The sequence below is a fragment of the Pygoscelis adeliae genome, unplaced genomic scaffold (assembly GCF_000699105.1).
Source record: "Pygoscelis adeliae isolate BGI_AS28 unplaced genomic scaffold, ASM69910v1 Scaffold124, whole genome shotgun sequence".
NCBI classification, from domain to species: Eukaryota; Metazoa; Chordata; class Aves; order Sphenisciformes; family Spheniscidae; genus Pygoscelis; species Pygoscelis adeliae.
Genome location: NW_008824791.1, coordinates 1178898 through 1198498, shown reverse-complemented (window position 1 = coordinate 1198498; position 19601 = coordinate 1178898). Strand labels below are relative to the sequence as shown.

Here is a 19601-nt window from a genome sequence, read left to right as displayed (position 1 = left end):
CCCCCCAAGACTCCAGAAAAACCTCTTTAACAGGGAAAGGTTGCTGGATCATACTTTAAAAATTAGAGACAGTTTTAAATGTAGTAATCCCAGTGAACGTTGACAGTACAGGTTGTTCTAGAAGTAGAAATAAGGACCCTCTCCTCTGTTCCACTGAAACACCCCAAAAATGCAGCACATATGTGAAAAACATCTGGCTTTAAGACTCCTGTCAAGAAAAGTATTTATCAGCCTAAACAGATTTAAGAGCAGAAGCAGCTGTATTGATTCTTAGCACACTTGGCACACACACTTGCTTGACAGCAGTGCAAGGTCACATGCTGCAGTTAGAATGAATTCAAAGAACATGAAAATGGATTATTTGTATTGTTAAATAGACTACGATCCAGAGGTAAATATTTCCCTTGTTTATTTTGGCAACGCCAGGCATTGCACCAGGACTACTCTTCATGTCAATGAATGCAGGGGAATCAGGCAGTGATTTCCATGTGGATAGATGTTGCCTGGTGTCCTGTGCACCACGCTGAAGCATGCCATAGGGAATGGCCATGCTCATTCATGTTTCCATATGTGCTTTGTTTCACCCTATGAAAATGAAACATCCTTTTAACAGATCTAGGAGATTCTGTTCCAGCAATGCGAAAAATAAACAAAACAATTATAAAAAAAAATAGACTCCTCTTACACGTCCTCAAAACAGATGCAAAGAAGAGAGTTAATTTAACAGCTTTCCACTATAGTAAAGATAATTGTCAAAAAAAAACCAACAAAAAACCACAACAAAATCTATCAGGGCTAAGAGTGAAGACTTCCTGCTACAGGATGTCTTATTCACACTCATTTTAGTGTCTCTGTCATCAATGTTCCCAACCTAAAACAGCCTGCTAAAGTGCATAGCAAAATGCCTCCTAACCATCTGATTCCCCTCAATTAGCCCACAGACATTTTCTACATGTCTTCTTCTGTCAATGACTCAGACAACATCCTTTCAACAAACCTTAGCACCATTTAAAAAAATAAAAAAAAATAAAAAATTGCAGGCTGCATTGACCATTTCTCAGCCACATAAAACCACCTCATCTCACCAGAAGTAGAGGAAGCTCCCGCCCATCTGTGGAAGAGCTGAGAGCTACATCAAGGAAGCCATCTCCTGTACACAGTGAGAAATGCCATATGCTTGTAGGATTTGTAAGACAGAGCTACAGATCCTTGGGGGCCTTCTACTGGTGTTTTACTAGCCATTTCTCCAGGTCCAGGGCAAATGGAGGTTGCAAGGCACCATCTGCAACTCTGTGCCATTGCTACAGAGAGAAACTAATTAAGGGGATCCAGTCCCATATGTTGAAGCAGGGGGTGGGATACCTTTTCAGGGGATAAGTAGATACATGCATCCTGTAGCAGAGACAATGGGATGTTGCACCAACAGCTTTAAGAAAAATAAAACACTGGCAACCTCTTCGTTCACAAAAGCCTCTAACAGTCTGCTCACAGGAACTCGTTGATATTTCTGCCTATGAGAATTTCAGCAAAAGCAGTTCATCAGCTGTAACTCCTCTGACTAGGCAGAGGAACATTTGCATTTCCACTGGAAGAAAGATGAGGGAAAACCGCATGGTTGTGTTCAGTGTATGGTTAGATAAAGTTGACCCTAGAGGTTTGAAGGAACCTCGTCTGCACCATCTTCACAGTAGCAGTCTTTATTTACCAAGATCAGTCTCCTGAAGCTTCTTAATCCTTTTTATCTAAGATAGCAGAATATGCATGCTATAAGCTGCAATTGCAGGAAGCTGAAAAAGTGGGGTCCCCCCCTCCATTTCATTAACCATTAAAATTTGGGGAAACAACAACAACAAAAAAAATCAAATATCAAAGTGTTTCATGCTTTAAATCATATTTTTTTCCATGGAAAGTAGACATAGAACAGAAAATCATAGAGGTTCAAAAGCCTTATTTTCAGTGAAAGAGACTTTCAAAGGAAAACTTGTCTTGGTCTATTTAAACATCAGCAGCTTGCAACAGAAATCAGGAGCATGTGTTCTTGTACAGTATTTCAAAAGTAACCCCGAGTGCATTTCTAAGGGTCATACTCTGACATTTGATTCTGTGGAATGTATAATTTGTAGGCTTATTTAAAAGCTGCACTTTCACATAGAGAATCCTTACAATATGAACCCATCATCATTTTTTTCTCCAGATTTTGCCTTTATTTGATTCATCTCTCAGCCATCCCTAATACCTCAAGTCTTTCCAATTGTGTCATAAAAAGAAAACCAAAAAACCCCACAAACACACCGAATGTCTGTTTTGACTTGTGTTTTTTATGTGCCCATCCAGTCCAGCAACCAATTCCCATCAAGGCACAATTTTAGGAGCTTCAGACAAACTGAGTTTTCTCTATATAAGTACAACATGGTATCAAAGAATAGAGGTAGTTTTCTCCTCTGTAATTCTTTCAGTTACACTCTTAAAAGCCTGACTGACTTTGCTTAGTTTCAGTAATGAGTTCAGAAATTCAGTTTCAAGTCTGATCTTATTGAGGTTTCCATTTGAACAAAGTTAAAAAAAAATTAAAAAAAGTTCCAACATCCTAAATCTAACCTTGTCTCATCATCCAGTGATTGAAAGATGCCTTAAAAAAAAAAATCGAGGAAAAAAATGGGTGGACAACGTGCATGGGAAAGCAGCAGTATTTTAATAAAAAACACTTAAGAAATACAGTGGTACCTTGGTAGCCAGTCTGTGTGGTTTCTCTTTCAAGAGCCAGTGACCGGAATGCGGAAGCAGTTACTCTCCTATTCCCAATAATCTCATTGTAATAGCTTTCACTGAGAAGTTAATTAGGTTCAGTGTCCTTGTGAGCAATCACAGAATTAAGTTACACTTAAAAGTGTTTTAACAGACCTTGTTCAATGATCCCAGAAAACCCAGAATTATTTCAGGGTTCACAAGAGATCCACCTTCACCCAAGTCTTCCCATTTCTTTCTCTCCAGAGAGTACCAAAGGCTCTTGTTTTCATCTTTCTGGTACTACTCAATAGAAAAAAATTTTATATGTATATATATTTTACAAAGATTCAGTTACATCATCAGCCAAAGTGAAAGAATGGTAAGAGACACCAGTGAAGTATCTCTGTCTTTGTGGAAACTCCCTGAGTGAGCTGCAGTAGTGATGGGAAGGTTTATTTCGGTAATGTTAGTTTAATAACCCATGCAGAAGTACTTACATGTGTTCATTAATTTTCCACCATCCTCTCTCACAACCTTTAATATTCTTCTCACTGATGGTATAGTTATGAAACTTCAGAGCTATACCAAGGCTCTTCTGTGGAGTCTGTTGTGAGCAAGACAGACAGTGCAAACGGTCTTCTTTTTCCTTTTGTGGACATAGTACACGAAAGTCTTTAGACTTATCTTAGCAATTACGGCACTTGGCAATGCCACGCTCTGGGAGCTGTGCTGACTTCGCCAGCTCAACAGGCAGCACTTGAGACACCTGCCAGCTGTTCAGTCTTGAGTAAAAGCAAAGGTTGGCAAAGCCCCACCACAGCTGCAGGCTTTCTCCCCCTCTAGCCAACAGTCCTTTCATCTTCAAAAAGCCACTGGCCATAGAAAGTAGCTTTTGTATCAAGATCAAAGCACTCAAACACATCCAAATTTACTTGCGTAGGGACACACAGCCCCAACAGATTGTTAGGTAAGATACCGCACTGAATACCTGTATCGACTTTGTAATGCTAGGAGTTACTTCTACCACAATATTGTAGTTTTCTCCTAGTGCCTGCTCAGCCAAGCATTCTTTAGCATTTTACAAAAGATTTTTAAGCCCGTCAGTATCATGAGGGTTCATAAGTAATTAGAATTTCCTTTATTAAAAGGAACAGAACCTTTTTGCAAGATAAGGCAACGTTCCTTTAAAAACAAGGGCTGGTTCAGGACCAGAATCCAGAAATGGAGATATTTCTCCTTTCTTACAGAAAACATGATTTGGGAAATGAAGGAAGTTTCAGCATTGAGCTACTGGGAAATTAAACTGTTTTGAGAAATAAGTCTTGGGCGTTGCCCATGTTAAGTCCAGAAACTTTTCCCTCATATGTCCAGGGTGAATTGAAGACCTGAAGTTTAGCAAAAAAGTAACCGCCTTAGCTTTCTAGAAGAGGAAGAGGCTGTAGGTTATGGCTAGCTGGACTTCATTCAGATTGGTATGATTCAATGTGAGCAACCACTAGCTTAACCGGACATGAGTAGCATAAGCAGAAAGATGGGTAACCAGTGGACTACTTTGTATCCATTGCCAGATTCTTTAGAGAGGAAAACAGTAAGGGCAAAACCATAAGTCAAAGATCATATTTTAGCAGCATCAATATTTTTTTTGACTAGTGTCATCAGACAAGGCATGACAAAACTATTTCAAACAGATGTAAACTTTCGGTCATTTGCTTTCAGGAAAGTACCTGAAAAGATGCAGAAAAAGGATGCCAAGAAAAAACAGTCTGGGATTGTGCTGATAGGACAGAACATCTTAGGAGACAAAAAATCAATTTATTATAGACTCAGAAGAGATATCAGAGAAGCAGCAGTAATAACTAGGTTAGAGGACTCTTTTGTACATACTTTTTTTTCCAAATTTTTGGGGGTGGGAAGAGGGGAATTAAAAACAGTGAAGTCTTACATGCTCTGCCGTGAAGCAATTCTGCAGGCTAAACATCAAACCTTAGCTCTTTACCTTTATAATAGGACAGCTTAGGAACTATGTTCTCTTCATTAAGAATAAGTGCACAGAAAACAAAAGAAAAAACCTAACACAAAAAACCTGAGCACAACCAGCTATTCAGCTATGTCATTTCTATAAACTGCCACATCTGTAAGGATGCGGGTTACTCCCTACACAATTGTTTCTGCTATACTTACAGGTTCCATGTGCCCAAAACACACAACAGTGCCTAAGAGAGAAAGAGATTCACATTACCTGGAAGTTCCACACACAAAGACATTTTGGAGGATAATAGCTTGGGTAATAGGGACTTGTGATTCTCCCTTCATAGCCAATTTTCTCTTTTGTCACTATTGCTTTTCCACACCCTAGGGAAAAAAAAGGAAGCAAAAGTTGGTAAACCTTAATGTATTTCCAGCAAAACTATTCAGTGGGCTAAGCATCCAAATTTATCAGAAGTCTTCCACTGCAAAACAGGGCAGCTTAGGAATTATATTTATCTGTGTTCAAGCTGTAAAAAGATACCTTTCCCAATGATGCAGACAGAGACAAGGGATGTAAAAATCTAGGAATGCTTGCTGGGCTCTGCAGGACTAGGAGAAAACGTTGTGAAGTTTTATATCGTTTATTTCACTGAAGGCAGTTCTGCAAATAAGTCTCAGTGAACAGCGTTGCACATCAATACATCCACACTGCAGTAGTACATGAGGACCTCTAGTCTTAAAATGCAACCAGTTAGAAGAGAAATGGACAACATGCTAATCTAATCAGTCTCCTGGAAGCCAAAACTTCCTTTTATGACTGCTCAACGGATTTAAAGAATTCTATCAAAACAATACACACACACACACACACACACACAGAGAAACCAACAAAGAAAATGCAGCCCTGAATTTAAACCAACCAACCAAACAAAAGTAACAGCCCTGAATTTAAAGTTACTTATAATGGAGAATTTATCACACGCTTTTGTGATGGTATTTTAATGTTTAATTACTCTCAGCATGGAAAGTATGCAGCATCTTTTTAAGCAGCTTGAATTTCCTTGCATTGGATTGTGTTAGATTTTACTCCTTGTGCTACTACCATGATGTTCCTTGTACTATTTGTGATTATGATCGAACCACTTCTTAAAGCAATAAAAAGCAGATGATGGACTTGACACAGAAACATAACTGACTCCTTTGTGTTAATGAGGAGGCAGAGACCGATAGAAAACGCAGGCAAAGCTCCTGAAGTTTTATTTTCTGAAAGTAGATTTAGTGCTGAATTCCTTCCATCTTTAACATCATCACGGAGTCCCAAACCACGAGAGAGGCCAGAGCAGTGCTACACTTGGAATAACAACTCCACCTACTGGCACACTGCAGTCCTGACCAACTGAATTCAGTCAGTGCTGGTTTCAGCCTTCTCCCTTCATATTTCACTTAAGGACAGCTAACCTGCACAGATCAAATTAATCAAGGGGAAGGCAGACACTCAGTAATGCAGAGGAGATGAAGGACAGAGACAGGTATGTAGGAAAAAAGAAACCGAGATACAGGAGTCATTTATCCATACTCAGGAACCTTTGGGATCTTAGAGAGAAATAACACAATAAACACATTTCTAAACACAGAACAAACCTACTTTCTTGTGTAATGACCTCAAAATAGCCATGGAATTCCTTCCGTTCCTTTATTTGTGCTGCCTTAAACATTACCAGCATGAGATTATTTGTGGACACAAGTGACACCAATGAATCTGCTGGTTCACAAGCTCTGAGGGGCAAGAAAGGAGAGTACATATGTAAGCAATCGGTAAAAAACAAACAAACCCCAAAACAAAACCCCAACACATCGCTCTCATTCTGTGCATAAATTTTCCACTGGTGCAGATCTTACCTACTTCAAAGCCCAGTAAAAACTCCATGCTCTTAAACACAAAAGTACCTGTTACAAGGCCAGTTAGAAACTCAGTACTGGAAAGTCACTTCGTACAAAAAAAGAAAGAAATTGCAAACATGGAAAGGAAGACAGAATGGTTAGCTCTAGGAGATAATACTGACTTTCAGCCTTCACTCCAAGCAAAAATGAATGAAGCCAATAGTAAAGAAAAGTTTGTAGAAAGAGAAGAATTATTTTATTAGACCAACAGATTTAGCTTGGGGTTGGGGAGTGGGAAAGACAAGCAAGTTATTCTTCAAGTCAGAAATGAAGAACCTGAGCCAGTCAACTAGTCCCATTAAAAAAAAAAAAAAATGTTACTTTCTATATGCATTACCTAGCAGATATCCTCAGTCCTCTACAGATACCAAACAAGTAAGTGAACACCATCTGCTGTTTTATAGGCAAGTCAGTGGATGACTCAGATTACTAGCGGACAGCTCTCGAAGAGGACTGAAAAGCCAATGCTCTTTTTTGAGGCTTATACACACACTGACAAGACAGAGAAGAGGATTTCAGGGGTCAAAACACTGAGCTCTGTCTACTTGATGGAGGTGCTGTCTTCACCTTTTAGTATGACAGAGCCCTATGGAACTAGTTACAAGGAATTTAAAACAAAAAAACCCAAACAAGCCTACTGGATCATTAAAGAGAGAAAATAATAGAAAAATAATTTAAAAAAAAAAATAGTCCACATGCCTCAATCCATCAGGGCTTCAACTCTAGATTTTAATAACCCTCTAAACTACTCAAATAGAGCAGCTATAAAAAGCGCTGAACTCGTGAGTGGCGGTAAGTATCCAAAGAATCACGAGACTTAGTTTTAGAATTTCAGTCTTCATATCAAGAGCACTAATCTTCATATAGAAGAAGAGTTTGCTTAAAGGAGGAAGTTTTGACATCATCTTTTAGTTAGCATTTGTTTCCTGACAAGAAACAGAAAATTACGCCCAGTAATATGTGAACTTCTCATAGTTCTGCAGCTAGGTGAAGATGCACTCCAGTTGAAGAGCAAAGAAGAATTTAAAGAATATTTAACTGTTTCTTTTATTAGCAAGATCAGCTTTTCCACTTTTGTAAAAAAAGAAAAAAATATTTTGCCAGGTGTTGTGTGCATAATGCATGAAGATCAGAGTATTTTTAGCAAAACAAGCCAAAACCCACCAAAAATGCAGTTGACAAATCTACAGAAAAACAACCCAAATGATTGTCAATGAATTCTCAATGAAAATTTATACTCACCGGTACAGTATCTTATGTTTGATTGGCATCAGAGAGTCATAAACGGTTAACGAGTCAGTGATGCAGTTATCTGCTTCAATCTGAAGGGATACTATTGAAAGACGAATAAGATGGCCCACTGATGCAATCAGCTTAAAATAGCAGATCGTTCCCCCTGAGGCAGCATGGATATCCAGAGGAAAGTGCTCATGTAGACGATCAGCATACAGATCATACATACAATTTGTTCCTGTGGAAATGTCACATTTTCAACACTGGACACTCATTGAGTACAAAAAAAAAATCCCAAAAATAATTTTAAACTAAAGCAACATATGAAAGCATAACTAAACGTGAAACAAAGTAGTCTATGCCACTGTTTGTTTGCACCTTAGTTACAAGTCTGTGGTCAAGGAAAAGTCTATTCATAAAACTACAGAACACCGCAAACAGTGCTGTAAATAAGTCCTTGTAGGGTATTTGCACAAAAGCACCGCCATTTTGTACAACAGGTATTCGCAGTTAAAGATCTGTGGAGCTCCCAGAGGATGAAGTACTTAAACAGTTGTTCACTGGGAAATGTACATCAAGGCAGAAATCAAACTGCTCGCCCCTACAGATATTAGGATATTTATAATAAATAAAATAAAAACAAAATTTAAAAAAAAAAAATCAAGCTACATTTTTTTATTACTCTGGGGTTTTTTAGATTATCGTTCAAACATCAGGCTTCTCAATGTTTTTATTACAGCTCGTGAAAATGTAAGTTGTGAATGAAGTGAATGTAAGTTGTGAAATGTAAGTGAAATGAGCTGTAAGTGCTACCACTAAATTCAGAGTCACCAATTCATTCAGGTTGGAAGGGATGCTAAGACCTTTCTTGTTCAATGCCCTGCTCAAAGCAGGGTCAAAATTAATTCAGACCAGGAGTTTTTCCTGTCAAGTCTTGAAAACTTTTGCAGCATTAGAAGTCACTGTTAGAAATGGAAGTACCGTGAAATGTAAGCCATACAGCCTAGCCTACAAAACATTTCTATTAAAAAGAAGCCAAAAGAAACGCAAAAAAAGGCTGTCATAATTTAGATAAGAATCACCAGAAAATTACCCTACTTGCATCCAATTTTCCAATTAAACTGAAACAATTGTTGCTTTCAAGTCAAACATATTGAGGTCTTTATTTCAATTCAATATTGCAGCTCCCATTCAGCAAAAAGGTTAGGGATTTTTTTGTTTGGTCATATCTAAAACTCTTAACATAACTCTTTGAAAGGTGGGAAGGAAGAAAATGCAAATTGGGGAGAATAAGATCCAAAGTAAACATTTGCATTAATTTCTGCCTATTAAAAAGGCAAGTCTGAAATAGTTACTATCGTGGAAAACCAATTAGAGCACTGTGAAAGTTCACTATCAATTGCTGACTCAAACTAAATGTTGGCCTTTTAACCAGCAGTTAATCAAGACAGGAAGTGGCAGACTTTGTCTGACTTCCACTTCTAATTTACAATTTTGAAACTAATGCTATGAATGTTCATGAACAATCTGTAAGGGTCACATACCATACAACTGAATTACAGTTATAACTATTTAAAGCTTTGGTTGAGCTATTGTTCTCCCTTCTTCCTTCTTGTTCTTTTCTCTTCCAAATAACATTCTTTTTATAATAGTTATTTGTGCTTATTTACTCACTGCTAACAAAGCCAGCTTTGATCATAGTCTTTAGATTTATGTGACTACCACTATTTCTACTAAGTGGAAAATAATGTCATGAGCTCACTGCTGGTGAGGAGCATGGTACAGAGATTTCAGAGCTGGCTCTGGAACTAGAAGTAATGCAAGCATACCAGTTTGAAACCAAAGCTGGATACAGTCTTTACCCAAGCAGACCCTGCACAGCCAGATACCATGGCATGCCACGGCAATGCAGGTAGAGATTCAGCTGATGCGAGTGACAAGTCCCTTCTCCAACCCGTTCTTCAATAAATCTTCACTCGAGTGCTGTGCCTGAACTGATAACTAGGTGTATCTTCATGCCAAAGTAACTCCATTGCTCTCAAGATACAACCAGGCGATGCACCTTCCTTGTATGCTGCTACATTAATACTTTAACCTCTGCACCATATTCTACAGTCCTAAGCAGACACACTCAAGGTACCCCAACAAATGAAATTGCACCAGTATAAGACTTTCTCAACTCCTGTGGCAATCCATGTTTTGTTCCCCTGCAACTTCATTGCATACCAGTGCTATGCTTCTGACAGATACCAGTTGCCACCTGTGGTTGACTACATTGTAAGTCTCTGAAAGACGTCTAGAATATGGCAGGTCACCCTTCTCCCTTTGTGTGAAAGATACCATACAAGTCCTAAAAAAGCCTTAGAATCAATATTTGTGTTGCACTGTTCTTATTTTCTTCTCCTTTAGGGAACATACTCAGGAATAAATTGAAACATAAGATCTGACTGTACTAATTCCTCTGCCCTGGAACACTGAACTGCGGAATGAAATTGCTATACAAGTAAGCACCAATGCACAAAATTATTTTATATAATTAAAATGTATGTAAGGAGATGTGACAAAGGCCAATATTGCTATGCTTTGCAGTTTAAGTCAGGAAAGGTTTTGAGCAAATGAATGCTGTAGCAAACTTGACTTGAATTTTGAGAAATTACGGGCTGGTATCAATCTAAGCATTGCAAACCATGGCTCAGGGTCTGTGACCCAAAGTCCACCTGTGGACAGCAGTACTAGGAGACCTTGACTTGGCTGCGCTAACAAAAGTAGTTGTTGAATTCTGAGAAAGTATGCAAGCTAAAACCTTGCAAGATAACAGAAGCGGAAATCACAGATAAAAATGCAATTGTTGAAATAGTACAAGTTAATGTCTCAGAAAAGACAAATACAGACATGGAAAGGTAAAAAACTGAAACGGTGCAACCTCACAAGATGAAAAGTAAGGCTGTGTCAAGGAACAAGGGAGGCCAACACATCCCTACCTGATTGACAACTGCTGGCCCAACAGAGACTTATCAGGTGTCTGCCTCAAAGGTGATTAGCATATTACTGCTTAGCCTAGTAGAACATTTTTTCTAGGTACCTACTCCACATGCTAGTGAACATAGATGCACTGTACTTTTAAACTGCTTGTAAAGCCTCTGCACACTGCCAAAGAACCCTACTGGGAGGTTTACAACATGAAACCAAGCAGGTATATAAGTAGTGTCTCCCATAACCCTGGCAAAACTGAACTGCTTAAACTAATTTCTGTTAGGGAATTCATTCAAAAGAAAACCTCATCATTAACTGTGGAGAAAAAGGAGTAAAGGAGGATAAAGGATGGACAAAAGCATTGCTATTGTTTATCTCAAAAGCCAATAAATAGATTTAAATTCAGTACTGCCCAGTTTAGAAAAGCTTAATCTTCTCTTCAACGCAGAGTGAATAGCAAACAACTAACCGGCTGAGTTTATTTCCTACCATGCCACCAGGTACATCGAAAAAATTTACCAGTCAGACTAAAAGGCAGATAGTTTCTGTATTTGTCGCATGCAAGACTCTTGGCTACTCTTATAGCAACTCAGGACATAAATGCCAAGGCTGAATTTAACCCTCTTAAATTAACACTGAACAGTATCTTTGAGTCTAAAGACATGAACTAAAAGCTTTGTTCTCCACCTCTTCTCTGCCAGGAAACTGCCAAAATGGTGAATTACCTGTTCCCGTTGTTGACCAATAATCTGACCGAAGACCTGCTGCACAGAAAAAGAGTTGTGTGAGTCTTCTCATTTGCCCAAAATCCAGAATTCAGGGTTTAATTCAATCACACTTCTTTAATCATAACACTAAACACACAGGACAAAACAGCTATCTCAACAAGGGAGGCTGCCCAAGCCCCCTTCATTTCTGCAAATTCTGCAAGCAGCTTTGGAGGTATCATGTCCCCAGACATCTTCACGCCTGAGGCAAGAAGAGACTGTATGTCAATTAAGCAGCCAAATTTAATTGAAGGACTGAGACAGAGGTACTCAAGAAGTCATTTTCTCACCCTTGGCCAGAAAGTCTTTTTCAGCTTTCAGTTGGACAGGCTTAGCTCCTGATTTTGAACATAAGCGCTCCAAGTAAAGGAAGTTTTGCAATTGGTGTTCACACAGATACTTTGTACCTTGATTTGACCTCAAATCTGGTTTTGATTTTGCTTTTCCTTTTTTTCTTTCTATAATAATTTTAGTATTAGAAGCTAAAGATGCTGGAAAAAAATTTTGGTTTATTTATAGAATTTGCTACTCCAAGATAAAAATGTTTGCTTAACAAAGTGTTTCCTCAAGGATATGGGTATGTGCTAATACTAACCACTTAGTACAATAGAGTCCATGTCGACCGCAAGGCCCTGAAGACTTCCCACCGAGGTCCGGTTAATGATACTTGTCTGAATGGAATCCTTTAAAATGGCAGCCACACAATCCTCACACAGCACTTGGCCTTTCGCTTGTGGTACCACAAATATGATCCAGAAATGAATAAGGAGGCCTCCATTGTTATTGTTACTGAAATAAAAAGGTCCTACAGATTAACAACATGTTGAAAATTTTTGAAAGACTAGACTCTCAACACAAGCTTCTGAAGTACAAATTTAGAAAAGTATGGTTTATTTCCATCTTGCCTTGTTGCTTTGACACACTGAATGTTTTTTCTCTCCTAAAAAAAAAAAAAAATTAAAAAGAGGCCCAAAACACCAAAACACACTCCTCACACCCAGTTGGGATCTTCACTAGGCTGACTTCCTGAGGGCTCCTGACTTTTGAGGTCGATGGAAATCATCATATCTACTTGAATTAGAGCTGGATTATCTCCTGAAGATCACTGGATTGGAATAACTAATCTCTAGCATTAATTGCATACATAATATTAGAGTAAGTGTACTTTATTGCAGTATAGGGATTTTCCCCTTCTTCTGTCAGTAAACAGTTTTATATCAATAACATTGCTTATAAAATATGTGCAACTTGGGTAATAATACAGAGTTGTGCTCTAGCAGCACGTTTAAGTGGTTAAACTTCTGTGTGATCTATCAGCTAAAGCATCACCAAACCTCTTTAGAGACATTATTTCTGTCTACCTTATATTATATTCCTGGCAGACAAGGAACTGCTTATATGACTTTAGTTTGCCCTTACTTTTGCGAAATGAATTGGTACAGGTTGTAAGTGTATTTTGCTATCAGTACAAATGCATAGCAAAGAGATTAAATCATAACCACCAAAAATACGTTTCTCTTGTGGGCTTATTACATTATATACTACCCAGCAGAAATACAAGTACATTAACCACAGTTTTACCTGACTTCTGAAACTGTGGACTGCTTATAAAATTTGGAGAAAGAGGAGCTTGCGTAGACCAAATTCATCTGAAAGAGAAAGTATTAAGCCAATTAAGATTTAGCATTTCTGAAAAATCAGCCATACCCAGAGATGTTATATGCCTAGGCTTTCCTAGGAACGTCCTCTTTTCCACCAAGAATATGCAATGTGCACACATTTCCAGACATACAGCAGCCAAGCTAGGCAGAGCAGCAGACAGGAACAGACCAGCTCTGCAATGCACCCATAACAAGTCCAGTATTCCCAGGAAACATCAAATCTTCTGCCCATGGCCAGCTGACATGTGCAGCAATGCTTTTTCCAAGTAAATGAGTTTTGAAAAGAGCACACATTCTTTGCCCAGCAAATCCCAAACACAGAGGGCTTCCCTATCCTGATGCTGAAACTTAGGGGCAGTTTTCAGGAAATAAGCAGGTACTCATAACATTTTGTGTGTGGTACTAAGGTGCAGTTAACAACACATATAAAAACTTTTTCCACAGAATCACAGAAAGGCTGAGATTGGAAGGGGCCCCTGGAGAGCATCTAGTCCAACCCCTCTGCTCAAAGCAGGATCAACTACACCAGGTTGTTCAGGGCCACGTCCAGTTGAATACCTCCAAGAATGGAGACTCCACAGCCTCTCTGGACAACCTGCTCCAGTGTTTGATCACCTTCACAGTTAAACATTTTTTTCTAATATTTATGTGGAATTTTCTTGCATTTCAATTCAGTTTGTATCTATTTTCTTCACTAACGGCTTCGTATTAACATATTTCTTTCCGATACACAATGTGATATACGTGGAGAAGGACAAACTCTCCTCATTTCATGCTGTGGGACTGTCTTTGGGGAAAGCAAGCTCTCAATGCCACCAGTTCTTCGTATGTGTGTAGTGATACCAGTGTGACAATAACCTTCATTCCTCTTGTTCAAAGAGGCACAATTCTAAAGCCACAAGGTGGCATGTACCTCAAGCAGTTCAGACCTCATCCTGCTGCTTAATAGTTAAAATTAATGCCCAAGGGATGGTAACATGGATTACTTTGAAGCAAAGGCTGTAAAAATCACATTAACGTTAGTCCCTAACTTTTAGTGTTTGACACAGGAAGTTTGAACAATTATTTTAAGGGCCTAAATAAAATGGGTAGAGCTCAATCTTTCTCCAGATTAGGCTACAAGGGATTTTATATATTACTGTTACTATCAAAGGGAAAAGGAGCCTATCTTGGGAGGTTCTTCCATTACCACTCTGGCGGTCTCTGGGCCAGGAGCCATGAACAAAAGGGTTTCAAGGAGAAAAACAAACAAAACGCAAACCTCCCACATCCCTACTAGCAATTTTAGTCAACAGTCATGTCACCAAGAAGTGCAGTTTCAGCAATGTAAAATCCATTGGTGAGTTCAGGCAGAGTTTACAGACAAAAAAATAATTTCCAATTTACGTTCAAGTAGGAGGTGGTGACACTGGCAGTTCACACCTGCTGTCACCTCTCTCCACTATGTGACAACAGCAGGATGCTCTGGGACAAGAGCAGGACACCGGGCTCACAGCAGGTTAGAGCTGCTCCATGGAGAGTGGGGGAAGGACACTTCTTGTGCTTGTTGTCTGTCACCCCTGCCTGAAAGCGCTTCAGACGTTAAGATGCAGGACTAGGAAAACTAGACTATCTGCTTTCAAGTCCAGCTTTTTTTTTTTTTTGGGGGGGGGGGGGGGGGGGGGGGTTTTTCTAGAAAACAGGAACATGAGTTCATATAATAAGATGACAAAAACTTAAAAATTATTCAAAAATGTCTTGACAACATCTGACATTTTTTTATTTGTTTAGCAGTTTTCTTACTATTGCTTGAACCCTTATGTGGACAGCACTGTATTTCCTGGTGTTAATGTCTTTTTCCTCCCCACACCAAATGTCTTTAAAGTCAAATTCATTTTAACCAAGATTCCCACCCCTCTCTTCCCACACCAGAGCAGCCTTAACGGCCTACAACAGATTGCTGTTTCTGATTTGACTGATGCAAGGTGTTTGGGAAGAGTAATGGTCTTTAGAATACCTGGCATCAGAAGGAAATGTAAACATGTTTGAGAGCTCTAGGGTAATTATAGATCCTCTAAGGCAGAAGACTGGCAGCAGATACCAATTTAAATGCAAAAGACTTCATTGGTTTAATGTCTCAAATGTGGCAATTAAGTTTTGAAGGGCTTGTGTAGAGTTCTATTCAGAGACTCCGATTTGTGGGGGGAAATAGGTAAAATTTTTAGTAAATGCAGAAGTCAAACAGATCTTTTCAAAACTCAGTTTGTGATTAACAAGCTGGAAGCACTCAGTTCCTTCCTGCCTCCAGATAGCCACCCTTTGTACATAATCTTCCAGTGGGGGTGGGAAGTAGAACACAGCAGACTCAATGGCACCTGAAAGCCGCACCTCTTGTTCACAGCTCTGATCTTTTTGCTAGCCAAGCAGCCCACTCATCTTACCACATGCTGCACATTCTGTGCCATGGAAAGGAATTCTTTCGACTCCTTCTGCCTATATTCTGGGAGAAATTCTATGTTGGCAACACGAAACAGTCCAACAAAATACAATGCATCTTTGTTTTCTGCCTGAACTGCAAGAACAAAGAAGACAATTAGCCTCCAATTTTTTATTTTGTTTTTAATAACAGAGATTTGTTTACTGATTAAATTCTAAATCAAATTAATCTATTCAGCCTTACAGTGGAAAGGACTACCAAATGAACACTACGTTTTCACAGCCAAACTGTCCTAGATGAGTACCATAATATGAAAGTTAATTGAGCACCTGTTACCTACACGCAAGATAAGATACCACCATACAAATGAACCAGCATAATGAAGGCAATATCAACATCCAGATTCTGCAGCATCCCTAAGGAATCGTAGGCAATATTAGCGTTGGAGGTTTAAAGAGGAGAACATAGCTTTTACTGCCCACTTAGACACATCAAGCAAGAAAGCAACACTCCACAGAAGTGATAATTTCTTGTCCTGTCCAGTGTTTTTACAAGTCTTATAAATATTTGCCTTCTATATTTCACTCCCCTTTAATTTCTTTAAATCTATTCTGCATGAGACACAAAGAACTTACCCGGCCTTCAGCAGGCCAAGAAACACAATGGAAGTCAAAAATTGAGGAATCAAGTTCATAGGTACTGTTGGGTCTGCGCAATTAGCTAGCACATTAAAAAAAAAAAAGTTTTGCATAACACTTAAAAAGTCACACTTCCTAAAGCCAGCAGCTATGCCTGCTCTTATAATTACTTGTTAATTCAACTGTCTGAAGTCTTAATAAAGATGCTCAAAAGTCTTTCAGGCCCCATTTAAATAAGTTTCATGTGTATTTTAGAAAGAGCCTTCAGGACAGGTGAGATCTTAAAACCAACTGAAAGTGCTATTGGGGATAGTGATGTATGAAATTGGCATGAGCTTTCAGCAACTCACCAATGAAGAGCCACAGTAATGTCCAGGTTACAACTCCGAAAATGAATAGAATGAGGGTAAAGAGAATTATTTTGTTTTGAAGATTCCACAGCAACTTATCTTTTTTCTTCAATTTCAATTTGTCATGTTTTTTCCTTGCCAGAATCCTCTTTGCCAACTTATCTTCTGCAGTTACCATTTGGACTGAGATGTTGGCTACCTAAAATAAGGTGAAAGACAACAAAAAATGTGGAACATTTCTAACAGCAATTGACTGACCAATGACTAGAACAGATTCCCACGCATATATGCAGTCTGTTACTGCATATACACAACTATAATTAACTTAGTAGCAGTTTAAAACTCCAGTCAGAAAGTAAGGTCCTTTTCTTCCAGACACTTGCTGATATAAGTCAGTCCCTGTTGCATAAGGATGTAAAAACACAATGTACCCTCGGATAACAGCTCACCATGCAACAGCTACCCAGCGTTAACCATCTGAATGAATGCTAATATCCTTGGGCATTCCTCATTAGTGTAAGTTAGCCCTCTTTAGTCCAAAGGGTAGACAGCACTGAATTACCTTGCACTGTCTGCAGCTGAGATATATAGACAGACAAGTACTGCAGAATAGCAGCTTTTCACCAACAGCTTGGTAACATAACCTAGCAAGGTGTCTCATAACCCAAATAGTTGCTATGCTTATGCAAGTTTAGTGTGGAAGCAGACACATTTGTGTGAAGTGGAAGGGAGGGGTTAGCATGATATTCAAATAGTCAATCCTTTTCCCAGTACTATGGATTGTCATTTCCCTGCTAAAGTACCAAGAGACAGGCATATGCACACTATCATCGCTTCCTCCCAGTCCATGGTCAAAATGTCACTGTTGTTCAAAAAACCCCACTTTCTTCTCAGACCAGAACTATCCCACTACAAGTGGGCTCAACCCATTCATTCCTCAGAAAAAAAGTCTCTGCTTCCTTTCAGGATGAGGAACAGTGGGTACAGACATCCTCCTCCAGCATGACCCTCTGAGAAGTTCCCTCCAGTGAACAGGAGGACACATCACAGGTCTTGCTGGGATGAGACCTGGACAAGGTCATCACCTGGATATCCAGCCCCTTGACAGTTTATTTTGAACTACAGTCCCAGATTTTCTAAAGCTAGGATCAAAATATCTCCTGACCATCTTATCTAGGTACAAAAGATTACTATGTGACCATTTCTGCATTTGCAGGAGCATTTTCTACTTCCTATAAGTATCTTATCTATCTACAGTTTGGTCTGCTCTGGAAAATCTGTTTGTACCAGACACTCCCCCAGGCATTTTCCTCTGCAGGAGATAGTCAATGCATTTAAGCATACAAATAATGCCTATCAGTTGCTGCAGGCACAGAAAAAGCTGCCTGGGGAAATCTCTGGGACTTCATAAAATTCCCACTTGGAGAGCTCCTGTGACAGTCAAACACTTTGTTGTGAGATCAGCAAGAGGTTCAATCACCTTTTCTGAAGTCAATTCATTGTCTCATCTATGCAGAGGTTAGCTGGTGAGTTCCTGGACCACTCAGGGCATTAATGACCAAGTGCACTGGGTATGAACATAGGCATAGCTGTGATACCCAGCTGCACCAGAATTAGAACTATAAAAAAACCCCTTGAATTTCCTCCTTATATCACACTATAACATAAGTTACATAATTTTGTCACATCAATAAGGAATGCTCAGGAAAAATATTCCAAAAACATGTTGATGTTAGTGAGAGGGAAGCTCTCAAAAGGCTGCCTTAGGAAGTTGTGGGTTCTCCGTGACTGGAGGTGTTGACAAACACAGTCAGCAATCAGCAGCAAGAGTTTTAGTGGAAAATCTTCTATGAAGCACAAAACAGCCTTTGAGACAAAAAGACCTGGCTCAGGAGCTCATATAATACAAAGATGAAACTGAACTTCACCATTTTAAAGATGAAAACCAAAACAAACAACAAAAAAAGATCTTTTTCCCTTCTCTTTGGAATAGCTTGATTCATTTTCAGGGCATTTTCAAAGTGGGTCTCCCCCACCTCACAGCTGATTTTATATGACTTTTGGGCTAGCACCGACTCAGAGGTCCTACATCATCTCTCAGCAATGCCAATCAAGAATCTTTGACAAAGACCAATAATAACTGGTCTATGATTTGCTTAAGGTGCAGATAGCCTCACTCTGCTGAGGGATGAACCCCTGTCCCATCACCTATCCCCTTCTGTGCCCACACAGAAATACACTGAGGAATTCACAATCACGCTAGAACAGATGCACATACAACAGCACAGACCCTGACTTGGGCAGATCTGGCTGTTCCCCATGCTCAATAGACCCTTCTTAGCCCCTGCAGAGCTACAAGGGGTAGGCACCGAGGAGAAAGCCTGCAACAAGCTTCCAGGCTATTTACCATCATTTCATTCTTTGAAGCCTCTCAGAAAGTACACTGCAAGAGTGTGGCCTGTTGTAGACTAAAAGCTGTGGGCACAAGACTCATTTTTCATCCCTACTAATTATGTTTCAATTGAGGAGGGAGAACACTATGAAAGTCAGGAGGTACCCAGCTAAGAACTGCACTACAAGTTATCAATGTGGGATGCCAAGTTTAATATAGTGGCTACAAAAACTATGTGCTGATGGAGCTTGACACCCAGGAAATGCCAAACATAACTACTAGACATTTGCAAAAGCAATGCTGTGAAATAATCTACAATAAGTGTTTTTTTCCTTCTGCCCAACACTAGTAGAGCCACATCTGAAGTACTGTGTCCAGTTTTGGGCCCATCAGTATAACAGAGATGTTGATAAACCGGAGTGATTCCAGGGGAGGGCCACCAAGAGGCGACGGGCTGGAGGATGTGATGAACAGCAAAAAGCTGAGAGCCCTGGGATTGTTTAGCTGGAGACAAGAAGGCAAAGTCAGTGTGAGT

The 19601-nt window shown here is 39.4% G+C and overlaps 1 protein-coding gene across 1 annotated transcript in view; it reads right to left on the bottom strand.

Annotated features, from left to right (window-relative positions):
* TMPRSS7 (transmembrane protease, serine 7) overlaps positions 1 to 19601 on the bottom strand; it is a 33497-nt gene that overhangs the window by 11911 nt on the left and 1985 nt on the right. The window contains 9 exon segments of the mRNA XM_009323887.1: positions 3225 to 3331; positions 4967 to 5079; positions 6341 to 6471; positions 7879 to 8107; positions 11568 to 11606; positions 12205 to 12398; positions 13191 to 13258; positions 15691 to 15821; positions 16675 to 16873. Of these exon segments, the coding sequence (XP_009322162.1) occupies positions 3225 to 3331; positions 4967 to 5079; positions 6341 to 6471; positions 7879 to 8107; positions 11568 to 11606; positions 12205 to 12398; positions 13191 to 13258; positions 15691 to 15821; positions 16675 to 16873 (1211 nt within the window).